Raw genomic sequence first — 13550 nt, forward strand, 5'->3', positions numbered from 1 at the left:
TTTATAGACTATTTATGGTCTATAAAAATGTTCAGCCGCTGAAAAAAACAGAGGTAATAATGTAAAGCCTTCAAGAACAGATAATAGAGAATAATAATAGAAGAGTAGGATCCCGAAACCACAAGATCAATCGTTTAGGCAATGGGTAAAAAATTTGCATCTGTGTTTTCGCCATTGGCGCTATACAATCTAATTTCAGCACTTGGCTGGAGTTTTATTTTCCTTAACGTGATTTTTGGATATCCAAAGGTAGGTCAGCCATCATTTTTTCTAGTTACTAAGGATTTAGTTACTTATATTCAATGCGGCGCATTAATTGAAATATTAAATTCATTATTGGGAATTGTTCGCTCTCCATTATTAACTACAGCAGCCCAAGTTTTCTCAAGGTTGTTAGTAGTTATCGGTGTCTTCCAACTTTTGCCTCAAACACCAGCTACCAAATCGATTGCTTATGTTACATTATTGTTAGCATGGTCCATTACCGAAATTGTTAGGTACTTGTACTATTTCTTCATGCTAGTGCGCAAGAATGGTGCTCCAAAATTTTTGGTATGGTTAAGATATAATCTTTTCTTAGTTTTGTACCCAACTGGTGTTGCTAGTGAGTTGTTCGTCATTTATTCTTCTCTACCAATAGCTGAGGTATCATATTCTATACTTTTCAAGAGGGTTTTACAGATTTCTATGTTGACTTATATTCCAGGATTGCCAATGCTTTTCCTTCACATGCTTGCGCAAAGAAAGAAAGTCATGAGATCATGGAAGAATGACGCTAAAAAGCAATCCTAAAAACTTCTGCTGCTCTTTAGAGTAACCTACAGCTAATTGCATTATAAAAGTGACCATGCTCTCTTTCATCTCTTTAATGAAGAGAGATAATAAAAAATGTTCATGAAATGGATTACAGTTTATACAACATTCATTATCTATTTTATAGATTGAGACACTTGTAAAAATGATATAATACTTTCAAATATAATTTAATAAGATTAGAAAACTACGTTTGTAGAGCATAATTATATATTTGGCTGACAGAAATTGCTTTTTTATAGTAATACCTTACGTTTTCTTCATCTTTCGTCGCTATAATCGTGGAAACTTTGAAAAGGAAATTGGCGGGAAGTTTTAGATTTTCAGGTCTGTAAAAGTCTAGTTAAGGAAAGGCAAAAGAAGATAAAAGAGAGGGATGCAATCTCAAACCAAAAACAGCTTCGCCAAGAAAAGAAAAGTTCAAGGGCTAGTAGTTATAAAACACATAATCCGACATGTTCTTAAGGAGTTTTTCTCTTTGGAAAATATCGACTTCGAAAGTTTTCACTCCAAGCTCTTTAATTCTTCGTAGGTCAATATCAATTCCAGCAACAAATATACCAGACACAAGGGACCAGATAATATCAAATGATGAGGCTCCGACAACGAATATCCCAGATCTAACTCCATTAAAGCTAACCAATGAATTATATGCTACTGTAAAAGTTCATGAAAGACCCTATGTCGTCACCAAAGGGGACAGACTCATATTACCTTTCAAAGTGAAACAAGCTGCTGTCGGAGATATCTTGACACTAAACAATGTCACAGCAATTGGATCCAGGAATTATAAACTTGTAGGTCATCCCATTGATCCATCGTTATATACAATAAGAGCTACAGTACTCGAGAAGACGAAACGTGCGTTCCAAGTTAGAGAAGTTACAAAGAGAAGAAATAGAAGAGTTCGTCATGCTACAACTAAAGGTGATTTAACTATTTTAAGAATCTCGGAACTAACTTTAAATTAAGAAAGTTATGATAATCATGTAAATATACAACTCACATATTCAATTTATCCTACATATTAAAATATACAATATCATCACATTATTTGAATTATAAATGTTTAGTTTTATTACATTCGTATTTGAGTGTATTATGGTTTTCGCTAATAAAAATATCAAAGTACGTATGAGTTTGAACTAACCAGCAGATATTCTTAAAATAAAGCCATTGCTCTATCAATGTCGGGTCAGCCAAACCTATTGCCCAACATCTAAACCGCTTGGTGGTTCCTCACCAACATAGCCGTCACCAACTTGGACATGTGAGTTAATCATCTCTAGTATCCTATAGATTCCAGGGCTGCTTTGTTATACTTCTCTGGATTACTCCTTGTTCTTTCAAAGGGTACTATAATTTTTTGTTCTAGGGGTTACCACTTAAATTAGAGTAAGTCAAAGGTAACATTATGGCCAACACGTAATGCGAACATATTAAAGGCGTGCAACAAGGAAAGAAAAAGAAGGATAGTTCAACAATTTGACGTTCAATGAGCCCTGAAAAAAGTGCTACAGAAAAAAATTGATCAAAACTCTAATATTAGAATCAATTGAACTCATCCTTCCTGGAATCATACAAAGAGAAACAGAAAAAAGAGACTTGAAAGATTAGGACCAAGAACTGACGGAGAAAGCAAAATTTTCCAATCCCGCAACTTGATGTCTTATCCTCGGCCTACTAAATTACTTGAACCTGAAACAGAATTCAATACTTTTGTCCAGGATCAATATTGCTTTGAAATATTCACAATACTTTACCTGTCGAACGAAAAAAATCGCAGAAAATTGTTGTAAGAGAGTTTGTAAAAACTTTTAGCTAACTCCTTGAAAAGGTTAAATTTTCATAAACTTGTATTTAAACAATTTTACGAACCTAATTTAAAACTATACCAACTTTATAAATCATTGTTGTACTAGTTTACCTTTACCAGAAGTTGCTTCCAGGCATATTCTATAGTATATTCTCTGACATGGTGAAAGTGTCACGGTCACTATTACTGGAACTGCCCTTCGAAACCTTTTCGCGCCACATTTTATTGAGTTTATTTATTATTTCTTTATTTAATTGTTTGTTTATATTAAGATCAAAAACACATCGCCAACAACACTTTTATTGAGCAAGAAGGTGTCTATCCATGCATCTGATCACAAATTCGCGTTCCAAATTTGACTATACATATTATATCAAAACTGAATGCCATTTTTGAAGAAGATCACTGGGGGTGGCTATCATTCTCGCTCCGGTTCTGCTTCTTCAATAAAATTTGGTCCATCATCTAATCAGCAAGGTACATCGACGAAAACTACCAGACCATCATCGAGAAAGAGTGTCGTAAATGATAATAGGACCTCCACAATTTTGAATGGGACATCTCTTAACCAAGAAATCTCTGTAGATACCTCAACCACAGATAGTAACGCTCTACAGCCGCTGCACGTTAATACATCGACCTCTACTATATCACAATATATTACCTCCAACAATACTAGTCCGAAAAGTCCAATTGGACCCCTGCTAAATACTGGCACTCCAAATTTTGTATCTTCGACTAATACACCATCCGCTACTGTATCGATGCCCTATGTCCCCGAAAACAGTAAATCAATATATACGAATAATTCCAATTCAAGGAAGTCATCAGGAGGAAATAGCGTCAATAGCTTATCCTTCGACAAGTTAATACTTTCATGGGATCCTACAGATCCAGATGAATGGACTTTACAACGTGTACTATCATGGTTTAGGTTCCACGAGTTTCCTGAATCATGGATCACCTTCTTTAGGAAACATCAAATATATGGTTATAAGTTCATCAAATTATTGGCTCATGACAATTTTGCTGTTTATGAAAGGTATTTGCCTCAGGGGAAAAATGCATCGTATACAAGATTTCAACATCTACTGAAGAAGACGATGACAAAAAATGTTAACAATACTAATCATATCAGACAAAAAAGTTTAGAAAAGACAAAACCCTTAAGAAGTTCAAGTGAATCGATAAATTTGAAACATAATAATAGCAAATCACAAGATGATATTCCTTCTGCGTCATCATCATCTTCCTCCTCCAGGTCGGCATCTGAATCTGCATTGACACCAACAAAATCAGATCCATCATTCCAAAATGATCTTAATACTAATAACAATACAAACAAATCGTTACCCTTAAGGAGTCATCAGAAGACTAAAAGTACAAGCTCTTTATATAGAAGAAGTTTTATTTCTCTTCGTGGTTCAGTTTCTGGGAATTCACCAAATTATGCGAAGAGTCCTTCTTCAAACATAAAATTATATATTCCGTCACGCCCACAGTCAATAAATGAAGAACAAGTAGTCACATCGATCAATAGCAATACTAACACTATCAACAAACCTTCCAATACGACCCATTATATTCAACAACAACAACAACAACAACCATTGACGCCGCCATCGGCATCACCAGGTGGCATATTTAGAAGGCATCATAAAAGCAGTTCATCTGAGTCGTCTCTCTTAAACACATTATTTGGTTCTTCTGCTTCTTTATCAGCAACGGCAGTTAATAGCAACATGACAAATAACGATAACAAAGGTTCAAATTCTGTCAATGCATCGTCGTATCAAACTGTTTCAAGCAAACACCATCATAGTTTATCTAGCGATAATTTAGCAAAACCTAAACCATTTTACTTCGACGAATCTGTACCTCCACTTCCAGTAAAACATGGATCTACCTCATCAGAAGAGAAAAGCACTATATGGGAAAAGATTAAAAGGAGAAGTCAAGTTATCACTCCTATCCCACATCCAACAACATCTTCCCCATCTCTGGTATTACCATCACCATCAAATTCAAGTGTACTCACTTTAACTCCTACTCACCAGGATGCAGCCTCAATAACACCAATATCAACTCCCACCACTAAACAGTCACAGAAAAAAGAACCGTATAAATCAGAAAACAAAGCAAAGAAAACTGATAATCAAATAAATACAAAGGAAACAAGGAAAACGAAAATAAAAATTGATAGTATATTTTTCCCAAAGGAAAAATTGAAAGTCGAAAATCTTTCTCAAAAAAGCAAATATATCTTAGCTACGAAGGATAATAACTCATATGTTCCGATCGATATAAGCTCTGCGAAAACTGTTGAAAATTTAAAAGACTTATTTGCATTGAAATTGGGCATTATATCCAAGAATTTTACCATTCACATGACTGACTTTCATTGTGATGCAGGTGCTGCCATTCCTGATGACATCTTGAATGTTATAATGGATGACTCCTTTGAGAAGACAACTAATAAATTCTACATTCAAGAAACAATAAAACCTTTGAAGAGACGAAGTAGAGCTGCAACTGTATCAAGCGAACAATACCCTCAATTACGCTCAGTTAAGAGCAAAAGTTCATTGGGTTCTGTAACGAGTAGTATTGTGACTAATGTCGATAACAACTCAGTGCATACTTCCTCATCTGATATAACATCTTTTGATGATCATGCATCTGGGAACGGTAGAAGGTATCCTCAAACCCCGAGCTATTATTATGATGCAAGTTCGAATAATACTAACAACAATAATAATACAAACGAGGAAATAAATTATTGGAATTATAAAGATAATATCGTCCCCGAAGAACCCCACGGTTCCAAAATTATGCCGAAACAGGTACAGCCATTGAAGTTCAATCTTGCCTTACCTGATAATGGTAATCATCCTATGACTATACAAGAGAAAGAAATTAATTCATTCCATATTCTCAGAAGAGACGAGAGTAAAGAAATAGATTTTAATAAAAGACGTGAGTCACCATATACAAAGCCCGAATTAGCGCCTAAAAGAGAAGCGCCTAAAGCGCCAACCAATGTTTCTCCTCAAAGAGTTCTTTCAATATCTAGTCAAACTTCAGGGAAACCAAATTTCAATTTAAGAAGATCTAAGAAAATATATAGGAATGGAAGGACGAAACCACCACCACCTCCTGTCAGCAGTGCTCAATTAGAAGGAATAAGCCTACCGACCGATGCAATAGTAGCTTCATACACACCTGGCTCTACGAATGTATTAGTGCCTCAACCATACAAAGGAGTTGTGACTTCTGATTCAGTTCGAAAATTTAGATCTGATGCTGACGATGTTATAATTCATCCACTTCCTCCAATAATGAATAAAAAAGGAATAAACAGATCAGGTTCTACACTCTCAACAAACAATGTTCATATGCCATCACCACTATTAAAAAGAGGAAGTACGCGAAGAGTCATTTCTTCTACATCAGCAGCGGACGTCTTTGAAGAAAATAATATTACATTTGCTGATGCCCCAATGTTGTCAGATGATGACGATGGTGATGGAAGCTCCTCTTCAGAAAGTGATATTATTCAGTGGACTAGAAAGACTTTAGATGATGATGATGATGACACTCTGGTTTCAAAATCAAGCCCTAGGGAGGGCAACGACGAGCTTAATGAACGAGATGATGATGTGATCATAGTGACAGGGAATGAACAAGAAAACGAAGACAAAAAACCAACGAGGAAAATGACTTTGAGACCAACTGCAGAAGTAGTTTATCAAAATTTGGAAAAGTTTTTCCCCTCTGCTAACTTGGATAAACCGATCATCGAGGGAATTCCCTCCCCCACTTCTCCAAAATCGAAAGATCCATCCATTTTCAATAACGATCTTGCTACGAATATAAGAGAGACCAGTCCGTCTAAAGAAGTTGGAAAAAATCCCTTTTCAGATGGGATTATTTCATCTACAAATAGTAAGCTGAAATTACCTAGAAGAACTAAGACGATTAGAACGATTGCTCATGAAGCTAGTGAGAAAAGGAAGAAATCTATCAAATTAAAAAGACAAAATACGAAGATGTGGGGCACGAGAATGGTTGAGGTTACTGAGAAGCAAATGGTTTCAATAAATAAATCGAAGAATTCTAAAGGTGAATATAAAGAATTTGCTTGGATGAAAGGTGAAATGATTGGGAAGGGTTCCTTTGGTGCAGTCTACTTATGTTTAAATGTAACCACTGGAGAAATGATGGCTGTCAAACAAGTTGAAGTTCCTAAATATAGTTCTCAAGATGAAGCTATTATGAGTACCGTAGATGCAATCAAATCAGAAGTTTCTACATTAAAAGATTTGGATCATTTAAATATTGTTCAATATTTAGGATTCGAAAATAAAGACAATATATATAGTCTGTTCCTAGAATATGTTGCTGGCGGGTCTGTTGGATCTTTAATTAGGATATATGGTAGATTTGATGAACCATTGATTAGACATTTGAATATACAAGTTTTACGAGGGTTAGCTTACCTCCATGCTCGTGGTATTCTTCATAGGGATATGAAGGCAGATAATCTATTGCTTGATCAAGATGGTGTTTGTAAGATCAGCGATTTTGGTATCTCTAGGAAATCTAAAGATATCTATTCAAATTCTGATATGACAATGAGAGGTACAGTATTCTGGATGGCACCGGAAATGGTGGATACAAAACAAGGTTATAGCGCTAAAGTGGATATTTGGTCATTAGGTTGTATTGTTTTAGAAATGTTTGCAGGGAAGAGACCGTGGTCCAATTTCGAAGTTGTTGCTGCAATGTTTAAAATTGGGAAATCCAAGTCAGCACCACCAATCCCAGAAGATACTTTACCCTTAATTTCCGCGGAAGGAAGAGAATTTTTAGATGCTTGTTTTGAAATAGATCCTGACAAGAGACCGACTGCGGATGAGTTATTGTATCACACCTTTAATAGAACGGACTCTAGCTTTGACTTTAAAAAGACAGCTTTAGCAGAGTTTATTAAATCAAACGATAAAATCAACTCAACGAAATTGAGAGTTGCATCACAAGAGAGCAGTTAAGACCTTCCAACTATATATATATTGAAGTAAAATGTTGTTATAGATTTATTTCGAATAATATATATAAATAAAATAATGCCAATAATGAATATATAAAAAATGTGGTTAAATTATGGATATAGTTGGTGACTTGGTGAGAATTTCATTATTGCAATGATGGACGATTAGCACATTAAACCTTTTATTTGCACTTTCTAGAATAGTTTCTTTAGTCTCGGAAGAGAAGGGAGTATCTTGGAAAAAGAAGTTTTCTGGAATAATAAATGTAGTTTCTTCCAAATCAGACAATGCAGCATCTGTCAACCCATCTGATAATACAGCTTCTATAAAAGATCGTTCCTTTGCTTCATTATGTGATTTCTGTTCTGTATCAATCGGTATCACGACGAGATCGGATTCATGGAATAATTCATTCTCATTGAATGTATTTGTTAAAGTTTCAGCAAATCCGACATTCTTAGAATTAACAAAAATGGTAGATGCACCTGTAAAGGAATTTTGTTTTTCCGTATGGCATATCAAAAGCAACATGTATACAGCTAATAAATCTGAAGATGCCAAGTTAGGATCTGGTAATAATAAATTAATAGCTTTCTTTTTATATCTATCTACGTTCAATCTTCCTCCAGAATTAGATATTAAAATTGCGGAATGAGCACTCAAATGGCCGGCAATAATTTTAAAAAAATTGTAAGATAATTCATTAAGGCCCAATAAATGTGAATAAAAATGTTCGAAATTATTATATTTTTCTTCCACTTGTAATAATGAATCCTGATATGATGCACCTTTCAATGGCAGTAATATTAAATCTGAATTCCTTTTACTCATCGAAAGAATATTAACTGCTTTCTCACGCATAGTAGAAAAAACAACTTCACTTGAAAATTGTATATTGCTTAATCTTGAGAAAATATCGAAAATCTGCAAGACAGAATCAGTATTTGCTGTAAAATGGGTGGGTTCATTATAAATTGCTGATGATTGAAGTAAATCGGTAGTTCTTTCGGTCAATAATCTAAGATGTACAGTTTTCAGAGGAGTTTGCGTTTCGATCGCACAAGGCTCTTCTTCTTCACCAATTACTGGTAAAGAAGTCTCAGTTTCATCTATATTTTTTGACCATAACTTCACCATCTTTTTCATCCTATGATTTGATTTTATTGTGGAAGAATTTGATATGACACTGGCTGGACGGAGTTTCCCAGGTGTTGGTGTCTTATTTCTTGTCTTAGAGGGTAACTTTCCTGACAAAAGATAGTTCAATATTTCTAATGATGTCGGTATAGATTCCAATGTATTGATGACATTAATAATTTCACTGAAATGGAAGTGTTTAATATCATCAAGTGAATTTAAACTAATTGTTTCCTCTTCTACTGTGGTCATTTCCAAGCTATCAGGTTCTTTATTATCTTTATTATCTTCTTTATCTTGTAAATATTGATTAATTTCTTGACGATAAGAATCTGGATAAACGAGCAATGTCAATGGTGTTGTAACAAACGTTGATACTAAAGCCATCAATATGAATATGGCAAATATTTTTTTACTAATAATCCCTGCATTCAAACCCACAGTCAACACGACAATTTCTACGATACCCTTACAAGACATTAATACACCGACTGCTGTAGCTTCTCTCCAGAATAATCCATGAATTTTACCCATTATTGCCCCTGAGACCACTTTTGTAGAGATGGCAATTCCAATGGTTGCGAATACATATCCCCAATCCCTTCTTTCATTTAATAGAGTCAAATCAACGTTCAAACCAGCGACTGCGAAATAAATTGGTATAAAGACAATATTTGGTATATCTTCCATTCTTTCAGTAAGTTTAACGACATAATTATTTTCTCTTGGAACCACTAACCCAGCTATGAAAGCCCCAAAAATGGCATGTACTCCAATAATATCTGTAAAATAAGCAGATATGAACATGATAAATAATACTGACATGGTTGCAAAAGTGGAAGGTTTTGTTCTATCTAACTCATGAGTCTTTATGAGTGCCCATTTCAAACCGTATTTTAATGGATAGAAATACACAAGGAACCATCCAAATGTACAAAGTAAAATGTATACTGTGTTTATTGGATCTGAATCTGAATTAGAAAGAATGACACTTAGCGCCAAGAGAACCCAACCAAGGATATCATTTATTATACCTGCACCGAGAACGATGGTACCTGCTCTGTCTTTAATTAGACGTAATTCATTTAAGATACGGCATAAGACTGGGAAAGCTGTTACCGCTAGGGAGACAGCTATGAAAACCATAAATACAGTGAATTTGATTATTCTTGGAGAGTCTGCTTGATTAGCATAAACGTGGAATAAGGGGATTGCTAGGATACAGCCAAACCCGAATGGGACTGCCAATGTTATGATACCGATGGATAAAGCTGTTTTCAAATGTTTCTTTATAAATTCTGTATCAACTTCTAGCCCAAGGAAGAACATAAAAAGGATTATTCCTAGGTTGGCTACTAAATTCAAACCGGCAATAGATGATTGTGGGAAAACTGTCTGGGTGTAATTTGGTATTTGACCAAAGACAGTAGGCCCCAATATGACACCTGCGATAACTTCTGATATGACTTTTGGTTGTCTAATTTTGGAAAATGGTATATTTACCAGATTACATGTTGCTAAGATCAAACATGTTTGGAATAAGAAAAGGGTTAAAGGTGAACTTTCATTGTAAGTGAACGGATTAACTCCGGATAAAACACCACCTATAGCAGCCATAGGTTATATCAAAGAAAGTGATAGATGTTTAAATAGCTTTGATGTGATGAACGGTTGTTCCGACCAACGCACTGCTTTGTTAAAAAAAAACCAATAGCTCTTGTTCTCTTCAAAAGATTGCAGGTGCGTGTTTACTTTATTTAAGTTAATTTAAGCCACTTTTCCTATATTCCTGATTAAATAATTAATATTACATATTACTTTGAAATTATTTACGTAGCATTGCAGTTTCCACCTTCATTTTTTTGCGCTTAGTACTTGAAGAAGTGCGACATTCCGCGGGTAACAGAAACGATTTATTTGGGATTTATCGATGGTGACGACGATGACATAAGAAAGAAGATAAAGAAGAAGGCCAAGAAAGTTCGAATGCCCAATAGAAAATGTTTGTGTGGTATAAAATAGATACATTCCTTTTTATTTAAGTAATTTTAGTAGGTAGCTTCTACCCGATTGTGGATCTTCTGGATCTATAAGGTAACGTTGGAATCGACGACTGCGATCGTGATTTAGGCCTTTCTAATTTGGAAAGTGGTTTATACAAAGTTTCCTCTTCAATTAATTCTTGTAATACATATTCAATTTTCTTGAATAAACTAACAAATGCAAAATGTGGTTGATTAATGGGATATTTCAATGGGGTATCACTTGATAACCAATAATTAATATCTTCTATACTTCCTGGTGGATTATTTAATGCTCGAAGTTGAGTCCATTCTTCATATGTGAAAAAATGTTTTTCATCTGACACTGCCATCTTATGTAATCTATCAACTGCTCTCAATAAGGATTCCAATTTTTTCAATTTATGATATTGAGGATGTGCTCGTTGAGATACTGTTGATGTATCCGAAACTAAGGAAATAAATGGATGTAAATAATTTTGTATGCTTTCATCGTCATCGTCATCGGAAAATCCATTGTCTGAACGAGAGGAAATTGTATTCAGACTTGTTTCTGTAGAGGTATCAGGAGTTACCCTTGCCAATCCTTCTTCCACTTCTTGGTTTTGCTCTTGATCAAGTTCATTTGAAATCCCATTTTCTTCTAAATCGGTTGCAGCATCACTTTCGTTAACAATGTCACCAGTATTCATTAATATGGATCCTAATGCATCTTTACCACTGAGAAGTAGATACTGTACTCCACGACCAAATCTTTTGGCAAATATTGAATCAATAGTTGTAGAAAGATCATAAACAATATCACCTACGGTAGATAAAATTGCGGTCATCAATGGTACTGCTCCAATAGCCCAAATGACGAAGAATGCTCTTCCTGGTGGAGTCTTTGGAGCAAAATCACTACCATATCCAATGGTCAATAAACAAAGGAAACAAAAATACATACAATTGAAATATGACCAATCTTCTGCAAACATGAACACTACAGCACCACATAACCAAAAGAACAAGAAAATGATAATTGTGGAAGTCAATGAGAAAAAATGTTGTTTAAATTTTGATATTTTTCTAATTTTCATCATCTTTTGGAAACTTTCCTCATTGGATAATTTTAATTCTCCAGATTTAATCTTTTCCCAAATATGGTTTCTACTTCTTTCAATTCTATGGAAATAAAAAATGGGGCCTGCCGATTTTTGAATGATAGATCTCGTCATAAATACAATCAACCCAAGAATGATAACACCTGTCAAGGAGAAAACCAATATCATTATCTTCGATGCCACTGATTTAGGTAAAATATCACCGAAACCAACTGTTAATAGTGAAACTGTACAAAAATAAAGAGCATTCCCATATGAAATCCCCAAGAGACTAGAAAACATTCCTGACCCCCAAATTAACCAAAGGGAAAGACAAACTGTATACCCCATAATACTTCTCTCTCTGGGCAGTAAATTGAAAGTTGCCGGATATTTCTTCAAACTGTAACCAATGAAATGGATAGTCAATGTTAAAGTACAACCAAGATACAAACCTGTAGTGAAACAAGCGTACCAAAACCCAATTGTTCTTTTATTGGCCCCTTGAAAATCAATGTTAGTACAAATAATAATATCAATCAATAACAATAAACCAGCTGTAGTCCAACCTATCAAATTTAAAACTTGAGCTTTCAAATAGCTAATTTTTTTAGCAAAATGACAAACTAAGATAATATTTGATATAAATCCGAAAATCAATGACAAAATATTGACAGCGAATATACCCTTCCTATCATTCAATCGATGACCCATCACATTCCCATCTGTAGGGTCCACCTCCGCAATGGCTCTCCATTTCTCCACCACACATGCAATGGATATAGTATTCGCGATGGGTCCCAAACATGCAGTAATTACAGGGAAATAACAGGATATGAAGAACCATACTAAGAAAGTTCTTGATGCTGGGTCTGAATTCAAGATTGCAATCCTTTTATTATGGAAAGATAATGATTCTCTTAACGCTGTATCTTGGATTTTATTGATATGAGCTTCTAATATGTCGTTTTCCTTGTGGTGTGTGTTCTTTTTGTTCTTCTTGAGGTTTTTCCTAGCGTGTTTATTAGCTACTGGATATGAGATAGTGTCATCTGGAGATATGTTATGCACGTAATCAGAGATAGTAGCAGTAGTAGCAGTTGCTTCAAAGGGAAGAGATGACGAATCAGGGCCACTCTCTGGGTCTTCAATCTTCCTCATATGGAGAAGGGTCCCTATGAGCCATGATATGAGAAAGCCCATATTATCATATCTTCTTGGGCAATGTTTTAGAGTTTTTATATGTATATGAATAAATGTAGTCTAGCAATGATGGACGTAGTAGTAGTTAGTAGTCCGTGTTGAGAAGGAAGCTACTGATATGCTGATATGTTAGTTGTTCTTGTTGTTACTGGTTTGCCGTTGAGATCTCCTAAATAAATAAGTAAAATATTAAACAAAGGAGCGTGCCGCCTATATTATATATATTATGTATATATCAAGAGGTTTCTAATAGCTGGTGCTACTAGTTGAAGGATACTTCAAACCACCTAGCAGTAAATATATTTTAGTGTAGGGAATAACTCAGTAGAACTTGCTTATCTTACCAAAACACACATTAACCGATGATGTTTGAAAGGGTAAAGATAATATATAAAAGATGAAGATTGCCATTCGTTCGGAGTTTCCT

At 34.8% G+C, this 13550-nt stretch overlaps 5 protein-coding genes across 5 annotated transcripts; 3 read left to right on the forward strand and 2 right to left on the reverse strand.

Moving 5' to 3' along the window:
• Positions 1-141: 141 nt before the first annotated feature.
• On the forward strand, positions 142-792 carry PHS1 (enoyl-CoA hydratase PHS1; the record flags this gene model as incomplete). Its single annotated transcript, XM_003980155.1, has 1 exon — positions 142-792. The coding sequence occupies one exon, from the start codon at positions 142-144 to the stop codon at positions 790-792; it is 651 nt and encodes a 216-aa protein (XP_003980204.1).
• A 476-nt stretch (positions 793-1268) lies between these two features.
• On the forward strand, positions 1269-1784 carry MRPL49 (mitochondrial 54S ribosomal protein bL21m; the record flags this gene model as incomplete). The annotated part of the gene is made up of 1 exon (XM_003980156.1): positions 1269-1784. One exon carries the CDS (start codon positions 1269-1271, stop codon positions 1782-1784), a length of 516 nt encoding a protein of 171 aa, XP_003980205.1.
• A 1228-nt stretch (positions 1785-3012) lies between these two features.
• BCK1 (mitogen-activated protein kinase kinase kinase BCK1) lies at positions 3013-7680 on the forward strand (the record flags this gene model as incomplete). Its single annotated transcript, XM_003980157.1, has 1 exon — positions 3013-7680. The coding sequence occupies one exon, from the start codon at positions 3013-3015 to the stop codon at positions 7678-7680; it is 4668 nt and encodes a 1555-aa protein (XP_003980206.1).
• Positions 7681-7785: 105 nt separating this feature from the next.
• On the reverse strand, positions 7786-10434 carry KHA1 (Kha1p; the record flags this gene model as incomplete). Its single annotated transcript, XM_003980158.1, has 1 exon — positions 7786-10434. The coding sequence occupies one exon, from the start codon at positions 10432-10434 to the stop codon at positions 7786-7788; it is 2649 nt and encodes an 882-aa protein (XP_003980207.1).
• Positions 10435-10879: 445 nt separating this feature from the next.
• On the reverse strand, positions 10880-13123 carry TOK1 (Tok1p; the record flags this gene model as incomplete). The annotated part of the gene is made up of 1 exon (XM_003980159.1): positions 10880-13123. The coding sequence occupies one exon, from the start codon at positions 13121-13123 to the stop codon at positions 10880-10882; it is 2244 nt and encodes a 747-aa protein (XP_003980208.1).
• Positions 13124-13550: the final 427 nt, after the last annotated feature.

The sequence above is a fragment of the Naumovozyma dairenensis genome, chromosome 7, assembly GCF_000227115.2.
Source record: "Naumovozyma dairenensis CBS 421 chromosome 7, complete genome".
Classification (NCBI taxonomy): Eukaryota; Fungi; Ascomycota; class Saccharomycetes; order Saccharomycetales; family Saccharomycetaceae; genus Naumovozyma; species Naumovozyma dairenensis.